This window comes from Aquarana catesbeiana, linkage group LG01, assembly GCF_042186555.1.
Source record: "Aquarana catesbeiana isolate 2022-GZ linkage group LG01, ASM4218655v1, whole genome shotgun sequence".
NCBI lineage: Eukaryota > Metazoa > Chordata > Amphibia > Anura > Ranidae > Aquarana > Aquarana catesbeiana.
Window position 1 is genome coordinate 143345027 of NC_133324.1, and position 21254 is coordinate 143366280.

Genomic DNA, 21254 nt, shown 5'->3' on the forward strand with positions numbered 1-21254 from the left:
CGGAAAACTGACGTTTTGCTCTGCTGGAGGGTCCTAAGAAGGGACAGGCGGCAACAAGTTCAACTATCTCTAGGTGGATTCGCCAGGTCATTATCCAGGCTTATGGATTAAAACACAAGGTTCCACCTCGGTATCTAAAAGCACACTCCACTAGAGGAGTTGGTGGGTCACGGGCAGCCACGCCAACAGGTGTCTATGGCTCATGTTTGCAAATAGGCCGCTTGGTCTTTGGTTCATACGTTTACCAGGTTTTACCAGGTGGATGTTGGATCTCAACAGGAAACTGTTTTTGGCCACAGCGTGCTGCAAGCAGCTTTATAGGTCCTGGTCCCGGATGGGGTCTAGGAATACTGTGTTCCCGCCCCTCAAATGCATTGCTTTAGGACATCCCAGATAGTCATTATTATGGTGCTCTGTGTCCCGTGATGTACGATAAAGAAAATAGGATTTTTAAAAAAGCTTACCTGTAAAATCATTTTCTTGGAGTACATCACGGAACACAGAGGTCCCTCCCTTCTTTTCTGGGATCTTTATTGCTTGCTACAAAACTAAGGTACTTCCCGTGTGGGAGGGGTTATATGGGAGGAACCTTCTTACTATTGGTTGCCAGTGTCCAATCACCTGAAGGTAGCATATAAACCCAGATAGTCATTATTATGGTGCTCTGTGTCCTGTGATGTACTCCAAGAAAAGGATTTTACAGGTAAGCTGTTTTAAAAATCCTATTTTTGAAGTCTTGTCCTATCCGTTCAGGGAACGCCCGAACCTTAAGGTCCTGTCACGGACAGACCTTAGGTGGCGTTGTTTCGTCTCCAGTTATCCAGAAGGATAAGCCCCTGGTTCCGGTTACCCTTTCTTGGGCTGAGTCATCTGTCGAGATACAGGCTCTAATCGACTCTTGGGCTGCAGGCCTGTTCATTGATGCTGCCTTTGTATCGAAGCACTTGATTCTGCTGCAGTTGCGTGATACTCCACTTGCCATTGAGGCTCTTGACGGGAGACCTCTACAGCCTGCCCATGTGACTCATGAGACAGTTCTGTTGTTCATGGCCGTAGGGGCTCTTCACCATGAGATAATCCAATTCCAAGTTATTTCCTCACCTAAGTTTTTGTTTATTGGTTATCCTTGGTTACAGAGGCACAACCCCTCTTTTGATTGGTTCCATGCTGAGGTTCTCTCCTGCTTGCCACAATGCAGTAAGACATGCTTCCAGAAGGTCAAGCCAGTAGTTTGCCTCCACACCGGTCGTATGATTGCGCAATTGATCTTCAACCTGGTGCCATACCCCCTCGTGGCCGGGTTTACCCTTTGTCTGTCTTGGAGGATAAGGCGATGGAGGAGTATGTTGCAGACGCACTCTTGAGGTTTCATTCGCAAATCCTCATCTCCTGCTGGTGCTGGTTTCTTCTTCGTGAAGAAGAAGAGTGGTTAACTGAGACCATGTATTGATTATAGGGGTCTCAATCTTTTCACGATTAGGAATGCCTATCCGATTCCGTTGATTACGGAGTTATTTGACCGCCTCAAGGGAACAATGGTTTTCACAAAGCTTGATTTGAGAGGGGCATACAATCTCATGAGGATTAAAGAGGGCGACAAGTTGAAAACTGTGTTTAATACCAGAACAGGCCATTATGAGTACCTCATAATGCCTTTTGCCCTTTGTAACGTCCTGGCAGTTTTCCAGTAATTTATTAACGATGTCCTCCGAGATTTGTTGTAGTTATGTGTGGTGGTTTAACTCGACGATATCCTCATATTTTCCAAGTCCCTGGAGAGCCACCACACAAATGTCTGTTGTATGCTTCAGAAACTAAGAGAACAATCTCTATTGTAAATTGGAGAAGTGCGAATTCCATCGTGAACAGGTTAAATTCCTGGTTTATGTCATATCCACTGCTGGTATTTCGATGGACCCAAAGAAACTTTCAGCAGTCCTACATTGGCCGACCCGTGGGTTTATGTCCTCTGCAGCGTTTTCTTGGCTTTGCCAACTATTATCGGAGGTTTATTCATAACTTCTCGTCTCTGGTCAAGCCCCTGACTGATATGACCAAAAAGGACGGTAACCCACAGAATTGGTCTCCGGAGTCCATTAAGGCCTTTGAGAGTCTCAAGGCTGCCTTTGTTTCTGCTCCTGTGTTGGCATATCCTGATCCTAAGTTACCTTTTATCCTTGAGGTTGATGTTTCTGAGACTGGAGTTGGCACTCTTCTGTCTCAACGTCCTACCTCTGAGAGCGCTAGGCATCCTTGTGGCTACTTTTCCAAGAAATTTTCACCTGCGGAGTGCAATTACAAGATTGGTGACAGAGAGCTGTTAGCGATCCTTTTAGCCCTGAAAGAATGGAGATATCTCCTCATAGGTACCACTGTGCCGGTTCTCATTCTTACTGACCATAAGAATTTCACATTCTTGTCTGAGGCTAAACACCTCTCTCCCAGAAGGGCGTGATGGGCTCTTTTCTTGTCTAGTTTCAACTACATTGTCTCATTCTTACCCGGTACTAAGAATGTAAGGGCTGACGCTTTGTCACGACAACTTTCCTCCACTTTCAAGATGGAGTCGGTTCCGGTTACTGTGATTCCTCCTGATTGTATTCTGGCTACTGTACGCACCAGTCTCACTTCTCCTTTGGCTGACAAAATTCTTACTGCTCGGGTCCATGCTCCTCCTGAGAAACCTTGTGACCGCTGCTTTGTCCCAGAGAGTCTCCGTACTGCCGTGCTCCAGACTTACCATTCTTCCAATGCTGCTGGCCACCCTGGGAAGAATCAACTCTTTTGGGCCACTTGCCAACAATTCTGGTGGCCTAGTCTACGTGCTGATGTAACCGCCTTCGTAGCTGCCTGTTGCGTGCTCAGAGTAAGACTCCACGACACCTTCCAGTGGGCCGCCTACAACCCATACTCAATGGAGAAAGGCCCTGGACCCACCTGTCTATGGATTTCATTGTGGAGTTACCCAACTCCCAGGGTAACACAGTTATCCTTATGGTGGTTGAGAGGTTCTCAAAAATGTCCCATTGCATTCCACTTAAGAAGTTGCCCACTTCTAAGGAACTGGCTTCCATTTTTGCTCTGGAGTTCTTTCGCTTACATGGGCTACCCAAGGTGATTGTCTCGAACAGGGGTAGTCAGTTTGTGTGTCGGTTCTGGCGAGCCTTTTGTGCACAGTTGGGAATTCAGCTTGCTTTCTCCTCTGAATATCATCCGCAGTCTCATGGGGCCGCAGAACGAGCCAATCAGTCCTTGGAGCAATTCCTACGTTGCTATATTTCTGACCATCATTACAACTGGTCAGACCTCTTACCATGAGCAGAGTTTGCTCACAATAGTGCCTGTCTGTGTCTCTGCAGTGTGTGTGTGTATCATCTCCAGCTACAGGTCTCACAGTTCAGTCTGTGTCTCTGCAGTGTGTGTATCATTTCCAGCTACAGGCCTCACAGTTCAGTCTGTGTCTCTGCAGTGTGTGTATCACCTCCAGCTACAGGCCTCACAATACAGTCTGTGTCTCTGCAGTGTGTGTATCACCTCCAGTCAGACGCAGTGGCTACTCCGGGTCCAAAAGACGGAGCTTTTATGTCTTTTAATGTTGTCTCTATGTCTTCAAATAGTCGTACCTTATCACAAAGTCATCTGGAAACTACTTTAAAACATAACTACGATTGCCAAAGTCTTTTGGATATCGGCCGTATACACAAACATCAACTTTCACCAGCGGCTATCAAGAAGCTACGAAAGCTCTGTTTACTGAAACCTGACCCTGAGACCGCAGTTTTGCCTACTGAAGCTTCCCGCACAAGGCAGCGACGCAAACGGTGTGAGAGGAGACGGAAACACGGTAAGCTTGGAGGTATACAAGCTAGGCTAAGGGCTAAACCCACAAGGCCGGCCCTTCCAACACTTATGCTCTCTAATGTTTGCTCGCTGGAAAATAAACTGGACTTAATTCAACTCAGTCGGTCCACACAGCATGAGACAAGAGATTGTTGTGTGTTTATCTTCACTGAAACATGGCTAAATAACAACATCCCGGATTACGCCATTCAGCTATACAGGCTAATCTGCTACTGAGCGGATAGAGATTCATCACTGTCCGGTAAGATTCGCGGAGGTGGTCTGTGTGTATATATATCAACAAAGAATGGTGTAACAATGCTGTGGTGGTAACAAAACACTCCTCATCGCTGGTAGTGTTTATGTTTGTGAAGTGTCGACCATTCTACCTGCCAAGGGAGTTCACAGCCATTGTTATTGTCACGGTTTACATTCCCAGGTGTGTAAACGCAAACTTTACAGCTCTATCAGCGAACATCAAACAAACAACCCTGAAGGCTTTTTTCATTATTGCTGGTGACTTCAACCATGCAAACTTAAAGACAGTTTTGCTGAAGTTCTACCAACATGTGAATTTTGCAACAAGGGGAAACAACATACTGGACTTTGTTTATACAACAGAGAAAAATGCATACAAGGTTGAACCCCGCCCCCACCTTGGGTATTCAGATCACATCTCTGTTATGCTAATTCCAGCATACAAACCGTTGCTTACACTTGCAAAACCGGTTCAAAAAGAAATCACGGTATGGCCAGACAAGGCTACCCCAGTACTGCAGGATTGCTTTCAGCACACAGATTGGAACATGTTTAAAGAGGCAGCCACTTACAACAATCATACAGACTTACAAGAGTACACTGAAACAATGACTGCTTACATCAAAAAGTGCATAGATGATGTGACAGTCACCAAGATTATTACCACACATGCCAACCAGAAGCCATGGATGACGGCAGAGGTTCCTGGGCTGCTAAAGACCAGAGATGAGGTATTCAGATCAGGAGATAAAACAGCTCTCAAAACAGCAAGAGCCAATCTGTCTCATGGCATCAAGAAGGCAAAACAATATGCTAAAAAATAATAATAAACACTTTAGCGACAGCAAAGACACACGGGCCCTGTGGCAAGCCATCCAGACCATCACTAACTACAAGCCCCTGCCACAGGCCAATGATACTTATCTCCCGGATGCACTCAACCACTTTTATGCAAGGTTTGAGATGCAGAACCAAACACCTTCACAAAAACTACTCATATCCCGAAACAACCGGACGCTCTGCTTTTCTCCAGCCGACGTAAGGAAGACCCTGTTCGGATCAACCGACGGAAGGCTACTGGCCCTGATGACATACCTGGACGTGTGCTGAGAGACTGTGCTGTGCAGCTGACAGATGTCCTTACAGATATCTTTAACATTTCGCTGAGCCAGGCGGTTATCCCTACGTGTCTTAAATCCACCATCATAATTCCAGTGCCAAAGAAGACACCTGTGTCCTGTTTGAATGACTATCATCCTATAGCACTAACTCCAATAAAGATGAAGTGCTTTGAGAGGTTAGTCATGCATTATATTAAGTCCAGTTTTTCAAACACGCTGGACCCATATCAGTTTGGACGGTATGTCCAAATCGTTCCACGGACGATGCAGTATCTTCTACTCTTCACTTGGCCCTTACCCACTTAGAAAGACTCTTATGTTAGAATGCTGTTCATTGACTTTAGCTCAGCATTTAATACAATAATTCCTCAGCAACTTATCACTGAATTGAACTCGCTGGACCTCACCTGCCCCTCTGTAATTGGATCATGGACTTTTTAACCGGAAGACCTCAGTCAGTCCGTGTTGGCTGCAGCACGTCGGGCACTACCACACTGAGCACGGGTGCCCCACAGGGATGTGTGCTCAGCCCGCTGCTCTTCACACTGCTGACCCACGACTGTTCTGCCAAGTTCAGCTCCAACCATATCTTTAAGTTTGCGGATGACACAACTGTGGTAGGTCTCATCAGCAACAATGATGAAATATTCTACAGAGAGGAAGTGGAACAACTGGTTAAATGGTATAGTACAAACAACCTGTTCCTTAATGTAAGCAAAACAAAGGAGGTTGTGATGGATTTCAGGAGAAATTATATTGATCACTCCCCACTGACCATCGACAGCTTGACTGTGGAGAGAGTAAGCAGTATTAAATTCCTGGGAGTGCACAACTCAGAGGATCTTACCTGGACAACCAACATCACGTCACTAACCAAGAAGGCACAACAGCGCCTATATTTTCTCCACCACCTTTAAAAAAGCCATCCTTATTACATTTTATAGGGGAACCATTGAAAGCGTGCTGACCAGCTGCATCATTGCCTGGAATGGGAACTGCAGTTCTGCTGACCATAAGACCCTGCAGCAGCTAGTGAAGATGGCTGAAAAGATTATTGGTGTCTCTCTCCCTTCCATCCTGGACATTTTCCACACACGATGCTCCAGAAAAGCTACTAGTATCCTGAGGGATCTTACTCATCCCTCCCACAGTCTCTTTCAGCTCTTGCCATCAGGTAGAAGGTACTGGAGTATCAAAACCAGGACTGTCAGACTGTTCAACAGTTTTTTTCCCCCAGGCTGTGAGGGCCTTCAACTCCAATCCTCTTTGAAACCTCTTCTATTCCTATATATTGTGATCAGGAACGTCTCACGTCCCCTCCTTTTTACTCTTTAATATGCACTAGACATTTTTATAGACGTTTATATACATTTGCTGCCACAAAGACTTTTGGAAACATATGGTATATGTACAGTTACGTAGTTCCCAGATGTGCATTCCTCACTGTGTCTTTATTCTTTGTACATCGAGTTATAATTATGTTTAATTTGTATGTAGCACCGTGGCCCTCAGAGATAGGACATTTCGTTCTACTGTATGTTCTTACGTGCAGTGGAATGACAATAGAGCTTGACTTGACTTGACTTCTGCTTCTCAATTGTCCCCGTTTATGGCAAATTATGGTTTCCAACCTTCCATGTTGCCTGACTTGTTTGTTCCACAGAGTATTCCTACGTTAGAGGAGCATCTCCGTGGTCTTCGTTCCTCTTGGGCACAAGTACAGGAGGCTTTGCGACATGCTAATGATAGGTACAGACTCCATGCTGACCGCAGACGCCTGCCTGCGCCTTCCTACCAGGTTGGGGACAGGGTCTGGCTGTTATCTCGCAACCTCCGACTTCGTGTTCCCTCACTGAAGTTCGCACCTCGGTTTATTGGGCCTTTCCGTATTCTTCGCAGGATTAACCCGTAGATTAACAGTAGCTTACGCATTAGACCTTCCTTCTAATGTGCGTATCTCGAATGTTTTCATGTCTCCTTATTAAAACCTTTGGTCTGCAACCGCTTTACCACCTCGGTGCCCCGTCCTTACCCAGTACAGGTTGAGAACCATGAGGAGTATGAAGTACAATCCATTATTGACTCCAGTAGGTTCTGTGGGCGCATACAGTACCTGGTGCATTGGAAAGGGTACGGTCCGGAGGAACGCTCTTGGGTCTCATTCTCGGACGTACATGCCCCTGTGATTTCCATAGACATTTTCCCCTCAAGCCTGGTGGTCCTCCGAGGGGGAGGGGTCATTGAGGAGGGGGTACTGTCAGGGCTGTGCTTAGTCCTTCCTTCTCTAATCTGGCCGCTCAGCTGTCGTCTAATTGCCAGCCCCTATCTCTCCACAGTGACTCACCTGTTGATGATATCCTGCTCGTCAGTCCTGTCTACTTAAGCCGTCCAGCCCAGATGATCTCTGCCTTCACCTTGGTCACATCTCTAGAGACGCTCTCCTGTGTTCCTGTTAAAGACTTGCTTGGCTGACATTCTTTCTGGCTCCAGGTCCTGCTTGCTGTTCTACTACGCTCATCTCTGGCTCCTTGATATTTTGACTTATCTGAGTAACCATTCCGGTTCCTGAACTCTGGCTATGTTTTGACTACGTTTACTCTGTTTACCTTTTTTTATTATTATTAAACAAGTGTTATTTAACTGTACTTCTGTCTCAGTCTGATTCATGGTTTCTGACACACAGATACAGTTGGCTAACGATGCAGATGATGAGAAGACTCTAACAGGAACTCTCTCTCTGTATCCTGGCTCTGGGAAATGGCGCCCGCTGCACGACGCTGCAGCCCACTGGGATCTGAATTGCAGGTGTCTCTGGATGACCTGGAACACTCTCCGGTCCGCTGCAGGGAAGAAGCGATGCTATCCGCAGATGTTCCTCTGTGTATAGCTGTCCGGCTCCCTGCTGTGTAGGATGCAAATCATCAGCAGCTTACTGTCACACAGCCCTCCTGCTGGTAGAGTCAAACGGTGTCCTAGGAGGCTGATGTAGGCTGTGCCAGCCCCTTTTATGTTCTCTCCCAGCAATCTGTTTTGTCCACTCAGAAATCTGTCAATTGTAGTTCAGATCAGTCCTGCTGGCATAGTCAATTCAGCATTCTGAACTACACATCCCTTGATGCTTTGCTCTGAATCCTATCACAGGAAAAACGAAGTTGACACATAGAGTCCAGCAAACACTAGAGGGAGCCAACCCCAGATTAATAACAGAGAAAATGTCTCTGGATTGTAGACATAATAGCCAGCCCTGGCTACAAATTCATTTAAAACTTGGGCCACATATGGGTATTCAGAAGGAGGAGTCTTTCTCCATTATAAACCCTATAAAGGCCCACAGTGAGAAAATTTTGCCAAAAGGCAGATTAGTAGGTTGGACCAAGCAAATAAATCAGTGCAGCAGACTTTCATACGTTCACTCATGTCAACTTTCAAATCCTGAGCCATGTGTACCTACCCCTAAGATATTATTGACATGGGAGGCCGAAGGGTGGTAAAACAGGTGGTTTTTCCACCCCACAACTGCCCACCTAAAGCCTACAATGAAGGCCAGAGGGGTTTTTAACACATGTAATGACAAAATAAACGTGGCATACCAATATAACAGCCTAAAACCATTCTTCCCTTTGAAAACGATATGAATAAACCTATGTAGGGGAAAGACAACTAAATGTTCATTGTATTCATTGTCTATGCTACTTGACACAGTAATACAAAATTATCTATTGCTGTATGGGTATATAATTGTAAAGTAGTGAACAATCTCAGAACATTTGCCTCTCATTTTCCAAACAGATTGTTCACAATAGTTATAAACCACATTTGCTGTCAGCACATTTGTCAAATCCCAATTGCCACCATTACACCAAATCCAGATCCCAGTAATGTCCTTCATATCATATATTATAATAGGCAAGGGCATAATCATAACCATAGCAACCCACTTGGTAGTTTTGAGGCCTGGGGGCACTGGGGGCCAGTTAAGGTCCGTAAACTAGTTTTAAAAAGCTCACTGCCAGCTCTATTTATTTCCCCCAAATCCTTTTCTCGCTTTCAAAGATCCATCCAGTAGCCCCCCTCCCCTCAACTCCCTCTTTCACCCTGCAAAAAAAAGATTTTAGCCGTAAAAACCTATAAAATAGAACTTTTTTCCTGCTGCCAAAAAAAATTATAGTTGATAATATACAGTGACTATCTGGTGATTGCAGGTGAATGTACATAGATTTGCCTGCTTTTAATAAATGTCTCTCGGTCTTGTATTATCTAATATAAATATTTATATGCACTTACCAAACCTTTTTGGTTTGATTTCAGATTTTTTAGACAGAAAAACAATCTTTTTCACTTTTTGCAGTCTTTGAAATTTATCTGGTAAATGATCCAAAACCTCTGGGTTTTCAGGAAGGTCAAAAAAAAGTTCAGTCAATTCAGGAAAATTGTGAATGCCACAAATTAGTATCTCTGAAAGAAATGAGACAGTAATGATAATTTTAGTAATAATACATTTTATCAAAATATCAGCAAATCCTAAGGCCTGTTTCACTCATGCACCAGCTTGTATAAGAACAGTGTGAACAGCAAGCTTTGACAAAGCATTTGCAGAGCTTTCAGCAAGCTTTGTTGAAGCTTTTAAAGTACCATTCAACTCCAGTTTGTAAATGTTGAACACTGATCCTAATGGCAGTGTTGATTGCCATTTTAAAGTGGGGTTCCACCCAAAAAAACAAAAATACATGAAAAATCCTAAAAAAAACAAAAAACAAAAAACATTTGGATATTTTTTTTTTAACTTACCTATAAATGCCTGTTGCTAGGGGGTCCCTCGTAGTCTGCCTCTTCCAGTGCCTGGGCTGGTGACATCACTTCCCCCTCGGCACAGGAAGGGCTCCGCTCTGCTCCCTTCCTCCTGTCAATCATCTGGGACCCATTACAGGTCCCAGGTGACTGAGCGGCCAATCACGGCGCGCGGCGCCGCTCACGCATGCGCAGTGGGTGCCAGGCTGTGAAGCCACAGCCCGGCGCCCACAGTTGCAATGCCGGCGCCGCTGAACGGAGGGGGAGACGAGCGGGGCTTCGATCCCCAGCATCGCTGGACCCAGGGACAGGTAAGTGTCCAATTAAAAGTCAGCAGCTGCAGTATTTGTAGCTGCTGACTTTTTTTTTTTTTACTGGACCCCCTGGGTGGAACTCCTCTTTAAATAGGCTGCTAGCACGCTTCTGCACTTCTTGAAGCTTGTTGAAAGTCTGCTGAAGCCTGCTAGCAGCTTGCTTAAAGTGGCAATCAACACTCCCATTAGAATCTGTGTTAAACGTTTACAAACTGGAGCTGAATAGTACTTTAAAAGCTTTAACAAAGCTTGCTGAAAGCTAAACAAATGCTTTGTCAACGCTTGCTGATCACACTGCTGTTATACAAGCTGAAGCCTGTGTGAAACAGGCCATATAACAGTGTTAATTCTGTTGACTAAAACATTTCCATTTACTAAACTAATACTATTTTAGTCGACTAAGATACGACTAAAACAATTAAGATGACTTAAATACGACTAAGGCTGGGTTCACACTTCAGCTCGCCCCGGCTCACAGCAGGAGTCCGGTTCGTCCCCATTCACTGTTTTAGGTCTGACTTCAGCCCTAATTTTTGGCTGAATTCGGACCTGAAACGGACCAAAAAACGCACAGGGCTCCTCTGCAAATCGCACCAGAGCCGCTGTGGAGATGTGTGAACCGGCTCCATAGAGAGCCGGTCACAATCTCCTGCTATGCGAATTGGATGCGGTGAAACCCGCATCCAATTTGCAACAGTGTGAACTCAGCCTCAAAAGAGTCAAAAGACTAAACTAGGACTAAAACTAAAATGGCATTTTTGTTAAAAAGGAGTATGACTAAAACTAAATTGAAATTTGTCATGAAAATTAACACTGGTCTGTAGTGCATGTTCAAACTTTAATACTATAACATATTAGATTTTTCACTCCAGCAGTATATAATGAGTTTGGAAATGGTAGAGAAATGCTTAAATAATGCATTACAACTTAACTAAACCCATTAAATTTTAGACGACTAAAATGAGTTTTAGCCGACAAAAATGATTTTAGTGGACTAAATATAACTAAAACTAAAAAAATTGCAGAAGACTAAAATGGGACTAAAACTAAAATGCAATTTTAGTCAAAAGACTAGGACTAAAACTAAATCGAAATTTACCGCCAAAATTAACTGCCATATAAACACGACTGAGTGATGAAATAATTTCCAATTGCAGCTCGAAGCACCATAGAGAGGAGGCTGTGGGGAACTAGAGCAGATTGATAGTGTCTTCTGGAGCCAGAAAAAAGTCCTATATTTAACGATTTAGCATTTTACTCTTGTAGTGTGTGTGGGGGACACTGCAGGGGTATTTTTTGTTGTGCCCAGAGTTGGGCTTTAAAATAAATGCACTGTTTATTATTTAAAATAAAAATAATCAAAGAAAATTGTGATATGCTATGCTATGGGGGTAATACAAACTAGAAAATGGTGTTGGACTTCCTATGCTCTGATTAAAGCATATGTAGAGCCATTTTTTTTTTTTTTTGGACAGAATAAGCAATGGATACAGTGTCAGGTTTGTGTCCAATTTCCCTTCACTTCCTGTCCTATAAACAGAACAGAAAGCAAGAAGAAATCTCTCCAACAATCCCGCAACCCCTGGATGCAAAACACCTAAACAGAGCTGGAAAAAAATTAGGCTTGGTGAAAAAATCAACAACACTGCACAGGGAGCATGAGCGTTGTTGATTGGAGCCTGTATGTTGCTGGCCTTTTCTGGGTACAGGGCAGGTGCGTGTGCCCCCCCTTCATCGCCGATTTTGTCAGCAGGTTACAACCAATGATTCATGGCTGGGACCTGCTGATCAGCTGTGTCCAGACACAGTCCAGAGGCCGGTGTGGAAAAACAACGCAAGGCTCTGTACAAAGGGAAAAATCTCTTTGTTTCTTCTCCATACAAAGCAAAGAGAAAGTACAAAGAGATTTTTTTTTATCTGTTTATATATCTTTTAACTGTCTACCGGTAAGCCATCATCCCCCGGCACCTTACAACTAGGGAATGCAGCAGTTGCCGCCTGCAACACCTCCAAAGTTATAGGAGAGTCAAGCATATTCCGGTCTTGTGCAGACAGTTCCGGTAAGCAGATACCATCCAAATATGCCAAAATGTCTTCAGACGTACACACTTGTTTAGTACAATATAGAGAAGTATAGAAGAAAACAAGTCCTACAATTATGGAGTCTGGAGTAGTGACAAACCTGCTGTCCCCAGCTCACAAGGTGCCTATAGAACCTCCTGATTGCTGAACTTTGGCAATCCTGGCCAGGCTCCCTGATTGTTCCCCCTCCTCATAAAAAGTCAATTTAGAGAAGAGACATTTCCTATCTGCTGAGGATGTCACCAAACAATCCAGAGCATCCTGGGCAGATAACCAAGACCCCTTACTAGTATCCAAAGCATTATTAATATATACTTGTTCCAATTGGCGTACCCACTGCTCTAGCTCAACTCTCAGATCATTAGTATTCCATTTAACCCCATTGAATTGTTCTATAAATATGCCACGTAGGATTGCTTTAAGGGCATCCCAGCTCAGCAGGATATCCTCATGATGCACATGTGCCCTCAGAAAATCCATAATAGAGTAACTTACAGCTACATGTAAAGGAAAAAGTTTGAGCCAGAAGGCGTTAAGCTTCCAGGGGACACGTGCCAAGGCAGTGGTGGGTCAGACCTCCAAGTGAACCACTATAGGAGAGTGGTCAGATATTCCCCTGGGGTGTATGTAATATCTGTGACGGAATCGCTTCCCATACTCCGCTTCCGTCAGTATATCTCTTCCTAAGCTCTGGAACACGAGACCTGTGAATCTGGCTATAGTTACCCCGAGAACTAGGCAACACCAGTTTTGGAGTAAACCAGAATAAGAATTCAATGACCAAGCCATTTTTTGTGATACGACACTAAGTCGCTTTGACTGACAATTGCGCAGTCATGCGACGATGTACCCAAACAAAATTGATTTCCTTTTTTTCCCACAAATAGAGCTTTCTTTTAGTGGTATTTGATCACCTCTGCGGTTTTTATTTTTTTTGCAGTATAAACAAAAGAAGAGCGACAATTTTGAAAAAAAAAACACAATGGGAGTCATTTACTATAGCGCTATGGCGCTAATTCGCGCAAATTGCTGCGAATTAGCGCTAATTCGCGGCAATGTAGCGCGAATTAGCGCTAATAGCGCTAATTCGCGCTAAAAAGGTATTCACTATAGCGCTGGTGAGAAAATACTCCCAAAATCGAATTTACTATAGTTCCCTGAAACTAAATAGCGCCCAAACCCTTACTCTGCTAAAACCTAGAGAATTGCACATGGAAATAATGTTTAGAGCATGATATAATTGCCTAAATGGTACTGAAATATGCGGTATATTATTTAAAGATAATCTGCTTTTAAACTGTGTGAAAAAGTGATTTCTACACTGAAATATCTTTAAAAGTCTGAAAGGTGAAAAATTCCTGTCTGATCATGCAAACATCGTTTGGAAGCATCTGCTGACCTACTATTTTTGATCTCGTTTAATCGTGTACACCGAAATGCAGCTTCCAGCAGAACATGGTCATCAATGTATGTATGTGTGGATTGTGGGCTGGTGGTGGGTGTTTTGAATAAGTCTTTTGCAATATTATGTTGGAATGCTTTGTAAGAATGACTGTTAAGTATGTTTCTATAATCTTGCAGATAATAATGTGATGTGTTGCCCGCTATACACTGAAATTAAAGCTGTGTCCACTCTAAGGTTTTGTCTAATTTTAGATTGTAAGCTCCTATGAGCAGGGCCCTTAAAATCCCATTGCTAAATGTAGCACCATATATCCTGTCCAAATTTTTTTGAAGCTAGTAAATGTAAATTTATTTTTTTTCTGCTGGTAAAATAAAAGTACATTGAGCTTGTGTGTGTGTGTGTGTGTGTGTGTGTGTGTGTGTGTGTGTGTGTTTTTTTTTTTTTTTCTTCTACTTTTCTTTCTTTTTAGTTTTTGTGGGTGGTGGTTTTGGGAAAGTGCAATATCTCTTTTATATTTTATTTCAATATGTATTTGTGCACCAAAAAACTAATCTCTTTGCCCTGGTTCACATGCTGCTTTGAAATTGCGCTACTTCACTTGAAGTAGCACGATTTCAAAGTAGCAAGGTCAGCGTGATTTCAGGTGGCTTCATACACAAATGTCTATTGAAGTCGCACCTGAAATCGGCAAAAGTAGTGCAGGAACTACTTTAGCAAATTGATGCGGTGCCACAAAAAAAAGTTGCATCGATTGGAACAGTGCCATTGCCAATAGTCATGCGATTTGATCTCTCAAATCGCATGACCAATCGCTCCAATGTAAACCTAGGCTTCTGCACAACTGCAAGTTATATATAAAGATTCCACCTTTATCATTAACAGCTGTGGAGAATTGCAGGTAATGAATTCAGCTGGTGGATAGGCAGTGTTTGAATGTGTCAGCTCTGGTTCACATTGGTGTGATTTGACATGTCAAATCTGTGGCAATTGCACTGTTCTAATTGGTGCGATTTGTATTGATATTGGTGCAGAAACCTGCACTGATGTCTCTGATGTTGCCCCCACAGTCGGGACTGACATGCAGGAATGAAATTGTGGAAGTTCGGCTGAACGCTTTCCTCCTGCTGTCAGTGTGAACCAGGGCTCAAACTGGGCCTTTTGCCTTTGTAATTCACCTGCTGCTAACCCAGGGACACCATTTCTTATCAAACTCCCTTAAGTTTACCTTCAAATATATGTAGAAATACAGATTTGCATATCTGAAAATAAAAAATACTAATCATGGTTGAGATCAAATATTCGCAGCTGCAATCAAAAGCGTGGTTTCACCTTCTGACCCAGAAATTAGTCACTGTATGCACACGGAAGTTCCTGTGCTGGTCAGGATCTCCATCTAGGTGGACATGGCGAGGTCTCTTTAGCAGAGAGGATGTGCTGCTCATTGGCTGGGTAAGTGTAGGATATGTACTTGTACTTAATCAATGCGGGGGTGGATGTCATAGTTAGATTTGGTGTGGGTGGGGTTCATTGATTTGTTTGGCATCACCACACATTTGCTTCCGTCCCATGTGCACACATCACTTCCTGCATTTGTTCTGCTGATGTAAATCAGTAAGGACTATGCAAGTATAAATGAGAGCTCCTTTTATTAAAATATATATGACTTGTTTCACAGCTGGGCGAATTTTCCAGCAAATTTAAACCTCTGAGTTGCATGACAAGTTGTACCCCATGATTCTCAATGACAACCATTCATATCTGTGCTACTTTAAGTTGCACCAACTTCAAAGTAGTCCCTGTACTACTTTGGTGTGACTTGAGGTATATCGGGTATAATATTACACAGGCATTCCCAGAAGTTGGGGCCAAGTTGCAGCGGCAAAGTGGCAGCAAAATAGTGTGACTTTCAGGTCGCAGCAGTGTGAATGAGATTCAAGGATAACACCTTTGAATTTGGCCCTATTGTCACTTGTGCATCCTGAAGGTGTAGCAAATTCGTCCCTGCACTACCTTGGTTTGACTTTGATGCAATTTGAGGTCCATACACCACAAGATTACACAGACATTGCTTCAAGTCATGACAAAGCTGTGCAATTTTAAGGTCGCACAAGTGCAAATGGGGCCTTATTCAAAGGTGTTATCAATTAATCGCATTAGGTTACTTTCACACTTGGGTGACTTTTCATGGAGCTTTGGACCTCAGAGTCACATGAAAAGTTGTCCCCCTTGATTTCCATGCATATTTATTAGAGCTGCACGATTAATCGTCATCGTGATTTTTTTCCCCTTTACGATCTTGAAAAAAGAGTTTCACGATTCTTGCTATGCAAAGAACTCTCTCTGCTCTTCTGAAGCCACAGCCGAAAAACCAGGAAGTCTGCCAAGAATTAGAACATTCTTTATCAGTGAACTTAACTAGAAACCTTGTAACAATTTGTCAATTAAATAGAGTTCTGTGTAAGTGAGGAAAGTTTAACTACTTAAACACTAAACATTTTTCTGACATTTGTTGGTTTCAGGTTAAAATAATTTTTTTTTTTTTTTGCTAGAAAATTACTTAAAACCCCCCAAGATTATATATATTTTTTTAGTAGAGACCCTAGAGAATAAAATGGTGGTTGTTACAATATTTTATGTCACACTGTATTTGCGCCTTTCAAATGCAATTTTTTTTGGAAAAAAGTACTTTAATGAATTAAAAAAAAAAAAAAAAAAGAAAAGTTAGCCCAATTATTTGTGGGATAATGTGAAAGATTTTACGTCTCGAGAATCGTGATCTTTTTATTCTAAGCAAAAAAATTTGTGATTCTCATTTTGGCCAGAACCGTGCAGCTCTAATATCTATGCAACTTCACCCATGTTCACATAGGTCTGAATTGACATGTCAAATTGTAGGCCAAATCGGCGCCTATTGATGGCAATGGAACTGTCCGAATTGGTGCGACGCCACAACGATTCCCAAAAGTAGTTCCTGCACTACTTTGGGCGACTTCAGGGGGCGATTTCTTACCTCCCAACTTTTTGAGATGGGTATAAGGGACACCTATTAGCAAAAGTAGGTAGGCATAGGACACCTTCTTAAAGGAGAACAGTTGGGACCTATGTGATTTCACTAGACATCTGTGCAGGAAAGTGCACTGATGTCTCTGAAATCGCTGACAAAGTCGGGCTGAGTCACACTTGTGCGACTTTGGACATCAGAGTCGTATGACAAGTCATACCCCATGATTTTTAATGTGTACCATTCATATCTGTGCGACTTCAAGTAACACTGACTTCAACGTAGTCCCTGTACTACTTTGGTCTGACTTTGATGCGAGTTGAGGTCCATAGACCTCAAGTTTACACAGGCATTCCCTGGAATTGCAGCAAAATTGCTGATGCAAAATCATGGGAAAGTTGCGTGTCTTTCCCTGCGACTCCTGCGTCCATAGACCTCAAGATTACACAGGCATTGCTTAAAGTCGCATTAAAATCTCGCAACTTTCAGGTCGCACAAGTGTGAAAGGTGCCTAAGTCACTGTGCTGAGTACTATTTTATACCTAGAATATAAAGTAGTCCCGCCATCAAACACTAGTAAACATATGTTCTCAATATAATTGTGCTCAAATGGCTGAAAATCACACAGATGGTATCACCTACTGAAAGTTTGCATTGTACTCAGCAGCATATGCTGAAAAGAGGCAAATGCCTATTAGCCAATGCCACATCGGCACGAGCATGGTTGTTACTATAATATTAATACCTGAAATGCAAAACATTATTGTATCGAATCAAACATTAGTAAATGTATTTTCTCTGTAGGTAAGTGCTCAGCTCTGTAGCATAGTGGTATACCCTGCTGCCCCCAAAAGTTCAAGCCATGAATTCAAATCCCACTGACAGCATCACCTCCTAGAAGTGTGCATTGTACTCAGAAGCATAATTAGCCAAAGCACATCAGCTTGCTTTATTCCATATTTTAACTCTTCAAATGCATGCAATGGTATGTACTTATTCAATAATATGGTATGGAATTCCAAAATTCAAGGGAAAAAATGTCGTAGGGTCCCCCCAGTACATACCAGGCCCTTCGGTATGGACTTTAAGGGGAACCCCACACCAAAATGTAAAATAAATTTGATGTGGGGCCCCCAAAATCCATACCAGACCCTTATCCGAGCATGCAGCCTGGAGGTCAGGATAGGGGGGGACGAGTGAGCACCCTCCCCTTCTGAACCTTACCAGGCCACATGCCCCAAAGCACCTTTTCCCCATGTTGATGGGGACAAGGGCCTCTTCCCGACAACACTGGTCGGTGGTTGTCGGTCTGCAGGCAGGGGGTTTATCAGAATCTGGAAGCCCCCTTTAACAAGGGGGCTCCCAGATCCTGCCCCCTATGTGAATAGGTATGGGGTACATTTTACCCCTACCCATTCACCAAAAAAAGCAGTGAAATGTAAAAAAATTCATAGCCGGTTTTTGACAAGTCCTTTATTGTAGAATAGCTCCAAGCTGTCTTCTTCCCTGAGCCATCTTCTCCAGACGCTGTCTCTCCCTCCTCCATCTTCTCCCCGAGCTGTATTCTCCCAGAGCCGTCTCTCCTGCCGCCGCCATCTGCTGTGTTCTTCCGCACCGCTGGTTACCCGCTAATAAAAAAAAAGCTGCTCTTCTTCCATGGTGGTCTTCCTCCGCTGTGTTGTCACCCGCTGTGTGGCGTCTCTTACATAGCCATGGAGCGGACTCTACGGGTGACATTATCGGATGGCCACAGAAGACCGCCACAAGAAGAGCGGCTTTTTTTTTAATTAGTGGGTAACCGGCTGCGCTGAAGAACACATCAGCGGGAGAAGATGGTGGCAGCAGGAGAGACAGCTCGGGGAGAAGAAACATCAAACACTAGTGAATGTATTTTCTATGTATGACTGTGCTACACCCAATAGGCTAGCGGTCAGCACTTCTACCTTGAAGAACTCATGGGTTCAAATCCCACAGAGAAATACTAAAAGATTGAATTGGTGGCAGCAGGAGAGACAGCTCGGGGAGAAGAAACATCAAACACTAGTGAATGTATTTTCTATGTATTTTCTATGTATGACTGTGCTACACCCAATAGGCTAGCAGTCAGCACTTCTACCTTGAAGAACTCATGGGTTCAAATCCCACAGAGAAATACTAAAAGATTGAATTGGTGAAAAAAAAAGCAAATGACTATTAGCTAAAGCAGCATATGCTGAAAATAGGTGAATGCCAATTAGCCAATGCACTTTAAATTTGGCTGATCCTATTATATTAACTCTTCAAATGCATGCAATGATATGTAAGTATTCAATACTATTATGGTGTGAAATTCCAAACACCACACACTAACTAATGGGCAGATTACATTTTCCTGGTGCCTCCCATGTCAGCATACCCATGGTTGGTTGCTCCGCCCTCTACCAACCCATAGGACCATTTTAACTCTATAAAAAAGAGTTCCTCCCCTTAGTCAGTATTCTTTACTTTGTCCTCATGCCTGCAGGATCATTATCAGCCTTACCTCACCGCTTTATGGTGTAACCGTTGCAGGTTCATGCTCTCCTGCAGTATGAAGTCCCATCGCTTGGGCTGCTAAAGACGCCAGATAAGTATGGGAGGCCGTTTTTTTCTGTGGATCTTTTTTTGGGCCATATTGGAAGATTAACAGGAGCTTAGCCTCTCCTCTATGCTCTTCCCTGATGGTATGTCTCCTATCCGTATGTGAGCAGGCTGTTACTTGCACATGTGACAGTACGGTGCATGCCCAGTAGCAAACTGAAGCTGTCGGCGGCCATCTTGGTACTCCCAAAGTGCTCTCAGCATAAATGGAGAGCCTGGGATTCATTACAGGGCCAGCTATCAAGGTGAAGACATCTCCCTTAAGTGTCTTCCCTATTTTTTGCAATGGAGCCTGGCCAAGGTATTTTAGGGGCTTGCAAATGGGTACTTTTGTTTAATGTTATGTATATGTATTGTGTAGATATGTGTATCTATGTGTGTATATATATATATGTGTATATGGTTAAAAAGGAAAGCAGAAAGAAATATATCCTTTTTTTTGTTTTTCTTCTTGCCCAGCTACCCCTAGTAATGAGATACCGCAACAAAAAGATCCTCATCATATCACTAGGTAAGGGCTGCAACAATCAGGTAAGTTTTAAAGGAAAATAAAAAAGAGCACTACGGGCAAATTAGAACATATTTTTTGTTTCTACAGCCTGCACCGGGGATCATCCCTCAGATCATCTCACCGTAGCTCCTCAGATAGGAGATCCAAAGGTCATAGGAGCTCAGGACACTCTCACTCATCCTCAGCTCATGCCTCCCGCAGTGGCCAGAGGTCACCCCGACATACCCCTAGCAGACACGAATCCCACAGACCGGTGTATCCAAAAGAGAAGACCTGTTTGGTATGTGGAAGACAAGCGCTGCCAGAAAAATTGGTATGCAAGAAGTGTCTACTAGAGGCTACAGGGGATAAAGAGAAAGATAAGCAGCAGTCTCTGGAATCAATTAAGAGCTTGATCAAGGATTCAATCAGGGAGTTGGCCCTCTCCCAAGACCAAATTAACCCACCCTCGCCTGAAGCAGCAGTAAGCGCGTCCACTCCTCATTCGGACGCAGAGGTGGATTCTGAAGATGAGGCGGAAGGGGTGGATAGCAATATTTCAGCTTTTGACTTCGCTCTAGTTGAGCCTTTCATAACCGCGGTCAAGGATGCAATCCAGTGGGAGGAAAATCCAGAGCCACCTTCTAAAACAAAGAAATATTTCCCACATCTGAAAAAGAAGGTATCAACTTTTACCTTGATGGAAGAAATCAAGGAGGTGGTAACAGATGAATGGCAGAAGGTAGACAGAAGACCTATGGCGTATAATCGTTTTCTTAAGTTATATCCACTGGCAGAAGCAGATGCGCAACTTTTTGATGCTGTACCAACTGTGGACGCCTCAGTTATAAGGTTGGCTAGAAACTCGACCTTGCCACTAGAAGACGCAGTCTGCTTTAAAGATGTCCTTGACCGAAGGATTGACTCAGACCTGAAAAAAACATATCAGGCGGCTGGGGGAGCATGCAAGCCGGCGGTAGCTCTGACTTCGATCTCAAGGGCCACCAGAGTATGGTCAGGCAACATGGAAACGGCCCTCAGACAAGGGGTAGGTTCAGAAGAAATCATTAAGGCACTGGATGAATTAAAGCTGGCCTCAGATTTCATAGCAGAAGCGGCTATTGACGTCCTAAAATGCTCTTGTTTGGTGGAAAAATGGATACGGCAATTACCAGAGTCACAGGGGGGAAAAGTGGGCTAATTCCCCAGGACACAAGCAGGAGGAAGAGATTTGCAAACCGCCCAGTGGGCCAGTTAAGAGGGAAGGACTCCAGATCCTACCATCCGGGAAGGGAGTATAGAAGGGGCTGGAAAGGTTCACAAGCTACCTTTCTGA

General features: G+C 43.6%; 1 protein-coding gene across 7 annotated transcripts in view; it reads right to left on the minus strand.

The window, feature by feature from the left end:
• Positions 1–21254, minus strand: part of LOC141135237 (baculoviral IAP repeat-containing protein 1-like) — a 183235-nt gene that overhangs the window by 78593 nt on the left and 83388 nt on the right. For all 7 annotated transcript variants that reach the window (XM_073624418.1, XM_073624416.1, XM_073624414.1 and 4 more), the window contains one exon: positions 9504–9674. In XM_073624418.1, the coding sequence (XP_073480519.1) occupies positions 9504–9674 (171 nt within the window). The remainder of the gene's footprint in view (positions 1–9503; positions 9675–21254) is intronic.